This window comes from Mycteria americana, chromosome 5 (genome assembly GCF_035582795.1).
Source record: "Mycteria americana isolate JAX WOST 10 ecotype Jacksonville Zoo and Gardens chromosome 5, USCA_MyAme_1.0, whole genome shotgun sequence".
NCBI classification, from domain to species: domain Eukaryota; kingdom Metazoa; phylum Chordata; class Aves; order Ciconiiformes; family Ciconiidae; genus Mycteria; species Mycteria americana.
The window spans coordinates 71,634,635-71,649,397 of NC_134369.1; the positions used below are offsets into that span (position 1 = coordinate 71,634,635).

General features: G+C 54.5%; 1 protein-coding gene across 1 annotated transcript; it reads right to left on the reverse strand.

The window, feature by feature from the left end:
- Positions 1–284: 284 nt before the first annotated feature.
- On the reverse strand, positions 285–2,914 carry ARF6 (ARF GTPase 6). Its single transcript, XM_075503993.1, has 2 exons — positions 2,762–2,914; positions 285–2,677 (listed from the first exon to the last, which is right to left on the reverse strand). The coding sequence occupies exon 2, from the start codon at positions 2,290–2,292 to the stop codon at positions 1,765–1,767; it is 528 nt and encodes a 175-aa protein (XP_075360108.1). The 5' UTR covers positions 2,293–2,677; positions 2,762–2,914; the 3' UTR covers positions 285–1,764.
- Positions 2,915–14,763: the final 11,849 nt, after the last annotated feature.

The window sequence follows — 14,763 nt, forward strand, 5'->3', positions numbered from 1 at the left end:
CTGGGAAAAAAAAAAAAAAAAAAAACAAAAACACAAAAGCAAAAAAAAAGCCATTTTCTTCTGGTTTTGTAGCATACATTCCTAGAATTCCCCAATTGAGTTTAACTCCTTGAGGAAATCTGAAGTTAATCCTTAAGGCTGAATAAGAACCAGCTGCTTTAACATTTTTTGCACCCAGCATTAACACTTGATTGAGGTTTTATACTAATACTTCTTCTGGGTGGGTTTTTTTTTTTTTTTTTTGCCAGTCACATCTGCAAACTGTGATATGGCAAATGAGCTGCTTGCCCTTTAAGAACTAATTATGGAAGTTTACATTCATAGTCGTATACTCTCTCTCTCTCTCTCCCCTCCCCGCTCTCATTAGTAGTTACTCAATGGGCTTCAGACATCCAACATAGTTCCCTTCCTACAGGACTACAGCAACAACCGGCTACCGAGACAGATGGCAAAGACTGCAACTACTCGCAGGAGTTCAGTTGAGTCTTGGAAAACTAAACCAATAAGTGATTTCCTCAAAATGGCTGTTATTCAGATGTCAGAATGACCGAGCTCAATTAAAGCTTAGCACGGAACTTGCCCCTTCGGAAGTCTACAAAATGGAAAAGAAAAAAATAAAACTTCGTTCTCCACTACGTGCATGTCAAAGAATCAGAAATCCTTTTAAGATTTAGATGTCTTCAACTGTCTTGAGATGAAAGCGATTTGTCTCAATCGCAAGACAGGCAAGTCAGTGCTAGTTTTTTGCCTAAACATCTGTGATTGAAAGTAAAACTTGTTGCAATGCTTACAGGTTATTGCTGCTTTTTCTGGAAGGAACCTATCTTGCATTGAATCGGAGACTGACACGAGTAGTAAAAACTGCAGCTAAACATCATTTAAGTTTGCAATGCGAGACAAGAACTGAACAGTATCTACCCTGGAACTATTACATCATTCATGTCTTATTTGCTATATGGTTGCTATGTGGTATGGGGAACTTATTTGCATCCCTTCTCATGCATGATGTATGGTTCAGAACTTCACAGCTGACATTTCAAAGCAGTTCTTACATTACCTAGTTAGCATTACGCCCGATACGCACTTTGAACATGTTACAATGGTATTCTCACTATCTGCCACTGTAGGCAAGAATTCGTTTCATTATTAGTCTGAGATATGAAGACAGACTGAGAGTCACTATTTAGTTACAGATTAACAGAACTTTAAAAAAAGTCCTTAATATAAAAAGACAGACTGCAGTTTGATTTTAAGCAATAGTTTTCAGTTTACTAGATGAAGTAGATCTATCAACATATTCTGCATGAATGCAAAAAAGTAGCAATCTACAGCAAGTGATAGAAGAAAAAAAAATATAATCAAAAAAGTAGAACCAGAAAGCATACACTGAAAATGGTACCCCTCCCCCAACCATCCCCCAAAATAATCAAACCATCTTAAGGACTATCAAGAGGAGGAAAAAAAAAAAGTTACTTAGCAAGTCTACAATGTGTCTTTCCCCTGTTTGCTGGAAGTCTGCCATAGCATCTAGTGCTTGTGTTCGTGTCACATTCGGAGATTAGAGCATCCTAACGCCAAGCAAGAAGAGTTAAAACAGGAATCCAGTCAAGTGTGCAGAAGGAAAGGGTGGTAACTGGAGAAAGGTGATCATAATCCTATGGATGCTTTTGTTTTACTTTTCAGTAGAGAATCATTCTTCCGGAAAGCCATGTGGGTTATTTTTTTTTTCTTTAATTCTTTGTAGACTAAATAGTTATTCTCTCATTAGGATTTATAATTGGATGTTAACCATGTCAGCCCTTCATAGAGTCCATCCCCTGTAGTAGCACAGGAGGGCTGCACGTACCAATTCCTATCCCTGATTCGGGTCAGGCCCAGTTTCTCCTGGATTTCATGGGGTTTCATGGCATCAGGCAGGTCCTGCTTGTTGGCGAAGATGAGGATGATGGCGTCCCGCATCTCCCTGTCGTTGATAATGCGGTGGAGCTCCTGGCGGGCCTCGTCGATGCGGTCGCGATCGGCGCAGTCCACCACAAAGATCAACCCTTGCGTGCCCGTGTAGTAGTGCCTCCAGAGGGGACGGATCTTGTCCTGGCCCCCGACATCCCACACGTTGAACTTGACGTTTTTGTAAGTAACCGTCTCCACGTTGAAGCCCACGGTGGGGATGGTGGTAACGGACTGGCCCAGCTTCAGTTTGTACAGGATGGTGGTTTTACCAGCCGCGTCCAGACCCAGCATCAGGATCCGCATCTCCTTGTTGCCGAAGATCTTGGACAGCACCTTGCCCATCTCGGCGGCATCCAAGGGGCCCGGCGCCTCCGGGGTGGGGGGTGGGGGAGCGGAGGGCGAGCGCCGACCCACCCGAGCAGCCCGCGCGGGGCGGGGGCCGAAGCGGAGCGGGGCCGGCCCGGCGGGAGGGTGTCAGGGCAAGGGCAGGCGGGGCTCAGCGCCGGCCGCGCATGGGGCGGCTGCGGAAGAAGCGGGGCGGGGGGGGTGAAGGGAGGCCTGGCGGGGCGGTGCGGCCCGGGCGCCGCGGGAAGAGGGGCCGCGCCGCGCTCCGTTCCTCTCCTCCGCCGGGCCTGAGGCGGCGGCTCCGCCCGGCTCCTGCCTTGGCTCCCGCCCCGGCGCCTCAGCTCATGGATGCCGGCTCAGGGGCGGCGGCTCCGCGTCCTGCCTGCAAAGGGACGGAGAGAGCGTGAGACAGGGCGGCGCGGCGGGCGGGGAAGGAGAGGAGAGGCGAGCAGCCGCCGGCAGTTACCTCAGGGCCGCCCGCGGGCTCGGGGCCGGCTCCGCTCCGCGCCGCTCCCTCAGCCAGCACCGCCGGAAAAGGCGCCGCACGAGCCCGCCTCACTTCCCCTCCGCCGCCACCGCGCCTGCGCGCAGCGCCCCCGCCCCGCCCGCCGGGCCGCTCAACGGCGCCACCCGCCGCCGCTGCTGCCCGCGCATGCGCCGCCGGCGGCCGCGGGCAGGGCGGGGCGGGGGGCGCGGAGCGCCGCACCCCGCCCCCTTCCGCCCAGGGCAGTGCGCGCCATCCCGCTTCCCGCGCGGCCTCGGGCGGGGACTGCGCCTGCGCGGCCGGAGCCCCGCCCCTCCCGCGCGGAAAAGAGCATGCGCGGACAGCGCGGCCTGGAGCGGAAGGGCGGGGCTGTCCCTCTAGTTTGCCCGGGAGGCGCGGCGCGCGTGCGCCAGCCCAGCCCCGCCTCCTCCGCGGCACGGGCGGGGGCGCCGCTTCCGCCGCTGCTGCGCCTGCGCGGGCCGGCCGCAGCAGGGCGGGGCGGGGCCGGGCGCCTGCGGCCGGGACTGCGCATGCGGACAAGTGGGGGGGCGGGGCCTCGGTGGGGAGAGGCGCCACGCGATCACACGTCAGCAGAAGCAGGTGGAGGACGCCAGGGGCGCGTCTTAAAGGGCCAGGCACCGCCCGGGGGCGGTTGGCGGAGCCGTTGGGCCGCCGCCCGTGTGATGGCCCCGACGGCCCCGGCCCCGGCCCCGGCCCCTCAGGCGGGCGGCCCCGGCGGCCGGCATTGGGCTTGAGGCAGGGCAGCTACCGGTGACAGCCGCCTGCTGGTGTCCACGGGGAGGAGAAGGCTGACAGGAGCGGGAGCTGTGGGGACGGCCTGGGCTCTGGGGCGTACGCCCCAGTGCTTTGGGGTGGGGAAGCGTACGGGGTGCGGCGCAGGAGCTGGGCTGGAGCGTGGTGCTGGCCTAGGGAGTCCCTGGGGAGCCCTCCAGCCGCCTGGCTCCCGTAGTGCCACAGCGGGTGTCCCCAGCCAGGCCGCGAGGCCTTGGCTCCCTGCCTGCCGATGGAAGGAGGCGGCCGGGTGCAGGGTGTTGGCCCCAGGAAGGAGCTCAAACCCTGCCCGCAGCGGGTTGCTGCGCCAAGGAGGGCCCCTCTCACCCGACCTGAGTGCTGCTGCGGGCTCGGTGTTGTATGAGGCCCTGCGTGACCCTCAGGGCAGCGTGGTGATGAAGCAGAGTAGGGCAGGCGGCAGGTGTAGTGCAGCAGGAGCCAGGGACCCAGGTGGGGAGGTAACTTCGAGCGGTCCTACCACCGTACCTGTGACCTGCTGGGGTGGGCCCTCATCGGAGCCCTCCGAACAGAGCCTCCCCCATGTAAAACTAAAACCCTGCCTTAGGATGCTGGTTTTTTTTTTTTTATGCTGAGGGTGGTGAGGCACTGGCCCAGGTTGCCCAGAGAGGTGGTGGATGCCCCATCCCTGGAAACATTCCAGGCCCGGCTGGACAGGGCTCTGAGCAACCTGATCTGGTTGAAGATGTCCCTGCTCATGGCAGGGGGGTTGGAGCAGATGACTTTTAAAGGTCCCTTCCAACCCAAACCCATTCTGTGATGCATAGTGTCATTGGGTTTATGGCTCCTTGTTGTCTTGGGTCACTCCCTATAATTCAGATCAGTGAAATTCAAGCTGTAGCCAACCACTTGGGAAACGCAGCGTTCACGTACCTGCCCACAGACCTCGCTTGTCTTCCCCGGGAGTGGTGCCCCAGCACGCCCTGCATGACGCAGAGCAGCACCCTCCGCACATATATCGCAGACACACGTTTTGCCGGTTTCACAGGCACGACACGTTGCAGCCCCATGCTCCTGGTGACGTGCCAGTGAGGCCAGTGCACGTAAGCAATACGATGCTGGTCCTCCAGGCCTGGCATGCTGGAGCAGGGGGCTGCCTGTCCAATTCCTGCTGGCAGGGCCTGTGGGGAGGAAGGCGAGGAGAAAGCAAGCTTGTGTTGGTAGTTGCTTCTGAGCTGATAGAGTGGACGTAGGAAGTGGCATGCGGAACACAAAACCAGCAAAACGTGCTGTGGTCACTTTGGGGTCAGTCTTCAGGGAGGCCAGGAGATGTGGTCACTTGGACTGCACGGCTCTCGGAGAGCACAGGCATGCTTTCACTTGGGATTGCATGTGTACGACTGACTTCACCACATCCTTCTATCCCTTCAAAAATACCAAGTTTTGAGTTAATTTTTACGGCAGGCATTTTTGCAATTATGTGGCACACGCAAAGCAATCCCCCTTGGAACAGCAAAAGGGAAATTGTTTGGTGTCTTTAAAGTCTGGAAGAATGGGAGATTTCCTAGACTACAGAATTATTACAGGGATGACAATAAGAGTTTCGGGGGAAGCCTTGCTCTTTCATGCAGCGAGCAAAGAGGGAGGATGCCAAGGAAAACATACCATCTGTGGCCTCTCCTAATGAGTGCGTGCAGGCTGCGCCGGGGGTACAGTCTGCTGACACCAGGGCTCACAAGCATCCCTGCGTGTATCAGGCAGTGCCAGAGCTCGTACCCTGGTGTTTAAACCAGCAGATAATACTGCTAAGTACTGTACTGGCATGGGATTTACAGCAAGCCATGGTGATCCTGCTGGATACAGTCAGTTCAGTCTCATCTCGCTAGCACGGGAAATTTATCTAAATAGAGTTTACTGCCAAGCAGGGCTAAAATTAACATCAGGATGTGGACGCTAGTGGGTTTCTACTTGGCTCTGTTCCATGTGACCATTTCTGTGCTGGTGAACACAAGCGGCAATTTATTAAATTAGGCGGCAGTAGTACAACCCCATGGATCTTGACCAAAATAGTTGGGAAAGGAGATGTCAGGAGCTTTAAGGCAGTGCCTTTGTCCCTGTGCAGGTATCGACTGCTCTACACGCTGGCCTCAGAGCAGCATTTTCTGGTCTCAGGAAATGACTGCTTTGTTAGCGTTTTTGTTCTGACTGCGTAAAGCATTAAGGGGAGGGTGCGACCGTACATGAGGTTTTTCTGCTTTTCTTTTTAATAGCTGAGAGTTACCTTTGGTGCTTTCTCCTGGGATCCACCAGTTGAGGAACGTGGATCTTGAGCATTAAGTATGTCAGCGCCTGGCAGCCAGCACAGCCAGCGAAACACCGAATGGCGTCTGGGACGCTTGTCTGTCTGGGCTGCGGGAGGGGACGGCTGTGCTGCAGTGCTGTGCCACCCGCCGGTGGGTACCACAAGGCACAAACCGCAATGAGTAACTGTGGACTGGGGAAGTGCCTTTTCTATCATCTTCTCCCTCTGTTTTGAACCCAGACCTACTGTTCCTTGGGCCTCTCCTCTTAAATCATGGCTTTTTTAGGTTTGTTGGTGACTGCATTGTCCATCATCCTTGGGGACTGTCTGCAGACAGGGCTTGGCCAGCTTTGGCTTTGCCCATTTGACCTGGCAAACAGCTGAGCTCTTCTGTTTTTCCTGAGCTCCTTCTCTCCTTTCCCTCCTGGTAAACTGGAAGTGATGGGACCTGTGAAATACTTGCGTGCATGCCAAGGCAGGGAGTTGCTTTCAGGGAGAGGGCAGCTGGTCTTGCACTGGAGCGGTTGAGGAGCCGATCTCCATGCAACGGGGCCTTCCGCTGACTAAGCGGCAGTGCCACTTCCTGAGCTGCTCCTCTCCCCGCAGGGTTCCTGCGTGCCCATGCTTGATATCGGCAAACGAGAGGGTGCTCCAATCTGTGTTACCCCTTTGCCAGCACGGGCCCGCTCCTTTCCTGGTGCGTGCCCTATCCTGGGTGGGCCTGTGGCCGAGATGAGCCACGCTGCTCCAGGCCGGGCTCGGCAGCTTCTGCTCAACTGCCTTATGCCCCACGGGTCCCTGAGCCTTTAGCAGCTGTGTGTCCTGGCCTTCAGCAACTGGAACGGGGACAGGCTGGGCACCCCGATAGCTCCCTGAGCTCTCCCACTGCTGCCTGTGCTGCTGATCAGCGCTTTTCAGCTTGGACCAGCCCCGAGCTGGAGCACGGTGCTGTATTCTTCAGCTGCCACTGCGTGACCTGCCGAAGTGTCCAAAGTTGATCTTGCCATCATCCAAGTCTAAAAACCTGATGAGGAAAAGCGATATGCTGCCCTACATCACACAGGAAACCGAAAAGTTAATTGAGGATGCGGGGATGTGGCTACGTGCCGTAGAAGAGAAATGGGATCCACTCAGGCAAATGCTTCTTCACCTGTGCTGGGCTTTATTTGTGAGGATCCTCCCTGCCCTTCAGGAAAACTTTCTGTCCATATGGTCTGTGCACCAGAAGATGATTTTACATGGTTTGGCATGTGTTTTTAAAGTAATTATTACTGCTCTTTAGGATGATACATAGCAAAAAGACATTTGAGAACTCAGCACTTTCAATAGTTAAGATCTCAAATTAGTCACCAATAAACTCTGTGCATGTCAATCCTTGTAGCTCACATTTACCAATCCTGCAGAGAATGGGCGAGAAGCTGGTGAGAGAGCACCACCTACTTTTGAAACATTTTTATGTAGAGTCATATTAGTTTCCATAAATGAACAGAAAGGACGGTAAACAGGAAGCAGAACGTAAGTGGCATAACTTAGTAAAGCAAATAAGGGCTCCGTTGTCTGAGGAACCCCACTGCTGTGTCCCTGCAGAGTTACTGCGTCTTACTTTGGAGAGCCAGGAGATAACATAGCTTGTGTTACGAGCCTTTAAAATGTGAATTTGTCCCAGTGCGAGATGTTTTGAAAGACAGGTTCTTATTTTGAAGATAGCGACTTAAGTAACTGGGATGGAAATGTGTCATCGAGGATGAAGAAGTGAGATGGTGTGAGCAGAACAGACTCTTAATCTCAGTGCTCAGCCTGCAGAAAGTTGATACAAATCTACACCCGGTAACCACCCCTCGGGGAAAGAAGTACAGGTTAGGCACTATATATACCTGATATAGCGTAGGTTCTTACGTTGCTGGTTGATTTTCAAGGTCAAATACCCAATAAAAGCATTTAGAATACCCAAACATGTTCTAGATTACCTGAAAAACGTGACCTCTTGGAAGGGGTTCAGTTTCACATACCTGCTTAAGAATTAAAAACCTTCTTGGGGCCTTGACAACACCCAGCGAGTTACTGGGTAGCCTGCAGAAGTTAAATATTTTAGAAGTAAGCACTGGCTGACAATGTGTCACTGGATGGAGTGCCTGTTATACGCCGGTAGGGATTTACAGCCCTGAGAATAAAAAGTAATTATGGTTATAAAGTGATTATGGGTTAAAGCCTGGGGAAAAAGATAGCAAATATCTGTAGGACCTTTTGATAACTCCTCTGGGCCTCCTGCTGTTCCTTATCTTCTCTTTCTCCGCGGGAACTTACAGGCAGTGCAGGTACCAAGGTTTGCATCTATTGTTTTTCAGGGTTTTGTTAAGGCTGTGTTTGCATGTCCTGTCCTCCACCAGTGATCCCAGTGCTGTCACAATAAAGTGGTGAACGAAAATGATACACCTTCAACTTTACGTAATAGCCATCACATCAGAATAAGCAAACCTCAAGGAAATGGATCGCTACCTCCCTTTGCTTTTATCTCTCTGAATGTAACTACCTTCCCAACCAATTTGGATTATCAGACCAAACCTATTTTAATATGGTGTAGCTCATCTTGCTTACTTTTCTCTCGTCTTTTGGCAGAGGGAGATGGGAGAAGACTCTGTTGCATTGATCTTTCAAAGACCTTTGTGGCTTTCCAAGGAAGGAAAGGGGAATATAATAATGCTTTGGGTTTATGTTAGATATCTATGTTAGATAAATTCTTCTGTTGTGAAAACAAATGATATCCTTGATATTACAGTTGCATTCCCACTGGTAGATTTCTTATCATCGAGATGTCTGATACAATGGGCCAAGTGTCCTCTGTTGGGACGAGCCAGGTTAGAGAAGCACTTTCCGTGAGCAATTGGCTGTGGTCATTCCTGGTCATTCCAGGCAGGGAATGGCGGAGGTGGTCCCCCACGGGCATCTCAGCCCTGTTTCCTGCGATTCTGCCACGTCTGTGTCTGTGCAACCGCGGCTGGGCTTGGCCGGGAAACTGAACCTGCGGTCTCCGGCGGTGTGTGCTTTACTGGCAGCGTGGCATTGAACAGATCCTTGGGCTCTTCCCATAAGGTTAACGTACCAGCATTAGGGAAGGAGTAGAGGTGGGAAGGGGGTGTTGTGGAGTATTCTGACTGCAGCAGATTTCTGTTAGCCTGTATGCGTGCTGAAATGGTGTAATGAGGACCCTGAAGAATCGCTAGAAATCCCACATTTCTCGTCAGGAGAAAGCCCTGTCCTGGTCTCCCTGGAATTCCTCCAGCCTCCAGTGGGAGTGGGGAAGAGCTCTTCCAAAGTGGCCTCCCAGCAGGAACAACAGTTTGCCCTCCAGGCTGTTTGGGTTTGTTTTGTCTCTTAAGTACATCGAAATGCCTTTGCAGTTACTACTGGCAAGCAAGCTGGCTTCTCCCTTCACAGGTTATTTTCAGGACCAGACAGAGGAAATGTAGGTGGGGGATACTGCCTGACCAAATTTCCATATGCCAGAATCCTGAATCACCGCCATGACAATATCGGCCTGAAAAATCATGAAGCCTTAACAAGACTAAAAATAATTTGTGAGGCTTTTCCTTCCGTGTCTGATTTTTGCATTTTCACACCCCATATTTCCCAGCAGCAACAAAGCGGGAGATACACCAATGACCTGCAGGACTCAGCTGGATGTGCCGGCTCACCCCATGGAGACCTGCACCCCCAGGTTTTTGGACCCCAAGCCAGGCCGTTGCTGATGCCCAGATGTTCTGAGCCATCCTGGTGTCCTGCAAAGCATGGCGGTGACATGGGGATGCCCGAGAAGCTCAGCATGGGGATGCTTTGCAGTCAGCGCTGCGGGCCAGCAGAAATCTGCTGTATTCTGCAGCCACATTCTAATGCAGAGTGGGTTTTGCAGGCAGTTCCCAAGGGCTTTTTTCCTGTAAGGTGTGTTTTAGTTGTCATTTGAAGGGTCTCTGGTTCCAGACACAGTGCGAGCATTGCCTGGCCCTTGCGAGGGGTGGAGGTTTGGAGCTCAGTGGGATCCCAAAGCCGGTTCTTTGGGAGGCTGGAGCCCAGCTTACCCGTAACGCTTCGCACAAAGCCGCAGCTCCTGTGCATGGGGCTCAGCAGGAGCCTGGAGCAGCTGCTCCTGCTGAGCAAGATGCAGCAACCGGCTGTCAGATGCAGCAACCGGCTGTCAGATGAGCACCGCCGGGCAGAGCTCCCCTTGAGCCCAGAGCTGAGCACTGAGGCTTCCCCACCTCTGAGTGGCCTTATTTTTTATTTCAGGTGTTGCTGTGGTGGCCGGGAGCCACACCAGGGCACAGCTCTGTGCTAGCGGGCTGGCACTGCTGGCAGGACTCCTCTATATCTGCATCCTGGCTGTGCAACGTCCCTCCTCAGTCTGCCAAGCTCATTCCCATCAGATTTTCTCAGGCAAACCAGGTAGTTTCCCGCCCCTGCTGTCTTGATCCACTCCTGCTATGTTTTTTCACGTGATGAAAAATTCTAGTATTGGAAGAAATAGTCCCTGTGTTACTGGTAGGAGGAGGGGACGGGAGAGGGATGCCCAGCCCTGCGTTAAGTGTTATTTCTGTGAAAGGCTTGCCTTTCTCCCGTTTGTGGATGTCAAGCCTACATCTCCTCATGCCCATGACCCCGAAGTCATTATCCTAATGCCTTTAACCAAAACTCCAGCTGTCACTGACAGCTCTTCCTTAAGTAGATAATAGGAGCCCAGAACAAGATGTCTCTCTCTCCCATGCAGCCCTGACACCCTTAAAGACTTCAGGCTCATGCAGCACTGGGGAAGATCTTGTTTGTCTTTTCTGAGATGGGATTGCCATGTGTGTACTTTAGCCCTGGACTTTGCTCCACTAACTTGAGTCAGGCAGTCTGGAAGAAATGCTTAGATACCTCCTGAGTGGCTGCTGCTGGCTCTGGCCTTGGGCAGGAGGTGTGCCTGTGCCTTGAGGAGGAGGTATGTCCGTGCCTGGAACCGAGGCATGTCCGCGCTTGGGCAGGAGGTATGCCCGTGCCTTGACCTCTTGCATTTAAGAAATGCAATGCAAAGACATCATCCTTTGGTGTCTTTAGCCCTTTGGTCAGGGCTAAGCTGGCTGCAGGCTGGCTCTGTGCACAGCAGCAGCGACAGCCTTGGTGGGGAGAGCCCGGAGGGGGTCCGTGGAGGCGGAGGCAGCAGCAGGAGGCTCTGGCGGGGCTGGTGCTGCTCTCCGGCAGTGTTTGCGATCTCAGCAGCTGGTTCCACTCTCCTCCTGGCTGGCATGGAGTCAGGGATGGTTGCTGCCCTCCGAGGTGGTCTGCACGGCTTTCACGGATAGACACGACAGTCTGAGGACCCTTGCTCTACTGTGCATGTGTGCACGCACCAGGGATCCCCCAGGCTAGTGCTCAGCATGTCTGAAGAAATAATGTGTATCTGGAGAGGAAAAAAAAAAAAAAGGGCCATTTGGGCAATGGCAGTCCATGGTTTCGGATCAGCTTTGGCTCGCTCTGCTAGGAAAGGGGCAGTGCAGTCCACTTCTGGATTAGACCAAAGGCTGCCTCGGCTATCTGAGCACCTTGGCTCTAAGCTTTCCTTGCAGCCCCAGGTCTCCATGGAGCCAGAGAGAGGTGAGGGGCCTGCAGCATCCCCAGCCCCAACCAGCTGCAGAGTTACTCTCACGGGATGTCCTGAGGAGCTCTCTTGGACAGGCCTCCGAGAGAGGCCAAACACACAGTGAAGATCTCAAATACTCATGAAAGTATTTCTAGACAGCTGTCTATTGCAGCAGTGAATGGATAAAGGCAAGAAGCTCCTGCATTTTATTCCTTGCATGACATTTTTGTTGCTTTTATATCCTTCTCTGAGAATCAAAACACTTCATTACATCTGCAAGTATTCACTGCAGCAAGTAGGTTGCCTCTTAGACGCTCTTCAGCAAATCCTTCTGAGCTCTCACTGAACATCCTAGAGCAGGACCATGAACTTAATTTTTTTGGCCTACAACAGCTTAACTTGGCCTTTCTAAAGCAAGGTACTGTGTTGAATCTTAACTTGAAGAGCTAAATTTTGCTTCCTGTGTTTCATGCTCTTTCTCCCCCGTGTTCTGACTGTGTTGCTGAAGCATTAATGCATCCCGCTGCCTGAGTTCCCGGCTGCCACGGCGAGGCCGGAGGAGCTGGTCCCCGAGCGCTGGAGAGCGGAGGCAGCAGGAGCTGCAGCCAGCCGGGCACGGTGGCTTGTGCCTGTAATCCAAGCGCCGGGGAGGCTGAGGCTGGCGGACGGCTTGAGCCCGGGGGTTCTGGGCTGCAGCGAGCTGTGCCGAGCGGGCGTCCGCGCTAAGGCTGGCATCGATATGGTGGTCCTCGGGGAGCCGCGGGCCACCAGGTCGCTTAAGGAGGGGTGAACCGGCCCAGGTCGGAGACGGAGCAGGTCAAAGCTCCCGTGCTGGTCAGTAGCGGGATGGCGCCTGTGAACAGTCCCTGTAGCACAGCCCGGGCAAGAGAGCGGGACCCAGCCTCTTTTGGCATCTTTCCTGCACAGGACCCAGCGCTTGCCAACTGTCTGTGCCGGGGAGCAATCACAAAAGGGTCAAGTAATACTGGGGAAAGGCAAAAGCATCTCCCACAGACGTTCGAACTGAAGATACTGCCCCAGCCTTGCTCGCTCAGGTGTGCTCATGTTTTGGAGGTGTGTGTTGTGATTTCTTGCAGTGGTGAAAGGCCACGGCGCAGGACCCAGACAGACCTTTGGGATCCCAATAGTTGAAACTACTAAAATGGGAAATGACGGGCAGCGGAGTTTCCCATCGTGTTTCTGGCTCAGAGACCCTGCACACCTGCGAGTGGGTAAGCGTCCCTCAAACACCGCCGGCTTAGGCAGCCCGCTCCAGACCGAGACGGGGCTCCAGCTCCCAGGAACGTCTCATTAGTCTGCTCCGTTGGGTATTTACTGTCACAGCTCGTTTGTGTCCTCGGCTCTGAGCTTTACACTCTTAGGAAAACACTGGTGAATCAAGAAGCCTTTCTCTATGAGGAGTATTTCAAAGCAGGGAATGGGACATGTCTTGTCTGCTCTTCAGTAAGTGAAGCGTACTGAGCTGTCCTGGAGATAGACCTCCCTGATGCGCCTCACTTGGCTTAAAATGAAAATAGAGCATCATGATGTGCCTCTTCTGGCTCAAAATGAGAAGTCTGGGTTTTCTCAGCTGCTTAAACCTGCTTGTGCTCAGAAATCTTTCCCGTCTATCCATGCACCCATTTTTAAACATAAAATACAAGCAGCCCAAGGACATTCTCTCAGTTCCCCGCTGCCACTGTGTAGACAGGCAGAGCCTGCACAAGATGAATGTTGAGGAATCTGCAAAGGCCTGAAAACCAGCCGGGCACGGTGGCTTGTGCCTGTAATCCAAGCGCCGGGGAGGCTGAGGCTGGCGGACGGCTTGAGCCTGGGGGTTCTGGGCTGCAGCGAGCTGTGCCGAGCGGGCGTCCGCGCTAAGTTCAGCATCGATATGGTGGTCCTCGGGGAGCTGGGGACCACCAGGTCGCCTAAGGAGGAGTGAACCGGCCCAGGTCGGAGACGGAGCAGGTCAAAGCTCCTGTGCTGATCAGTAGCGGGATGGCGCCTGTGAACAGTCCCTGTAGCACAGCCCGGGCGAGAGAGCGGGACCCAGTTTCCTTTTGCGTGGGGAACGGGGCAGCGAGGGATCAGGATCTGTTCACGCTGAGGCACGAGCAGCACTGACAGACCGGGGAATCCCAGCCGGGACAGAGGAGCAGCGACCACATCTCACAGGGGAGTTCTGCGGGGGAAGGGGGGGGGGGGGGGGGGGGGAAGAGATGTTTCTAAAAGGGGAGGGAGGGGGCTCAGAAACACTCGTTTAAGGAAATTCCTTCATTGAAGAGATGCCCCTGATCCTCCGCTGGCCCCCAGCTAGATCCCACCGTGAGTGACTGGCAGCAGACCCCAAATCACGTAAGAAAACCACGTAAGGAACAACGCAGTGGGGTTTGTGCTGGGGAGGCGCCAGCTGCCCGGGAAGGGGCTGCCTTTCCTCGGCCACCTCAGAGCCTGCCTGCCGGCCGCGATGTGACCGTGTGCTGGGGAGGGGGGGCGGCAAGAAGGGGGACGAGGAGGGGAAGAAGCGGAGGGGACCGAGCTGTCCCCGGGCGGCGTGACGTCACGGCGGTGTGACGGCAGGAGAGGCGGCAGCGCGGGGCCAGCAGCGCCGGGCGCGGTGGCGCGCGCCTGTAGTCCCAGCTACTCGGGAGGCTGAGCCCGCCGGATCGCTTGAGCCCAGGAGTTCTGGGCTGCAGTGCGCTATGCCGAGCGGGCGTCCGCGCTAAGGCCGGCATCAATATGGTGAGCCCCGGGGAGCCGGGGGACACCAGGTTGACTAAGGAGGGGTGAACCGGCCCAGGTCGGAGACGGAGCAGGTCAAAGCTCCCGTGCCGGTCAGTAGCGGGATCGCGCCTGTGAATAGCCACTGCAGCGTAGCCTGGGCAACACAGAGAGACGCGGGCTCCTTTTGACCCCGCCACCACCCGCCCCACGCGCCTTTTGCCCCCCGACGCGCCCCGCGCCCCGCGCCCACACCCCGCGCGCTACCGCCTCCTCGCGGACCGCGCCGCCCGCGCGCACCGCACCGCCCCCTGCTGGCGGCCGACGGCACCCGCCTTGTCTGCGCATGCTCCGCTTCCACAAAAAAACCCCACAATTGCTTTCAAAAATTAATTACGCAGCAAATTTTAAAGCCCAACTCCTCTCCTTAAAAAATACGTGTGCAAAGACACGGCTGAGGGGGCGCCACGATTTTTTGGGTTTTTTTCCTCCTAATTAATTCTGGTTAATGCGGTGAAAGCGGACGCTCCGGGCAGGCAACGGGCCAGGAGAGCCCCTCCACTGGGCGCATGCGCGGGAGGCTGAGAGCGCGCGGCC

What these genes read in the sequence shown, in the direction of transcription:
- ARF6 (XM_075503993.1), bottom strand. Translation starts at nt 2,292, where the DNA reads ATGGGCAAGGTGCTGTCCAAGATCTTCGGCAACAAGGAGATGCGGATC.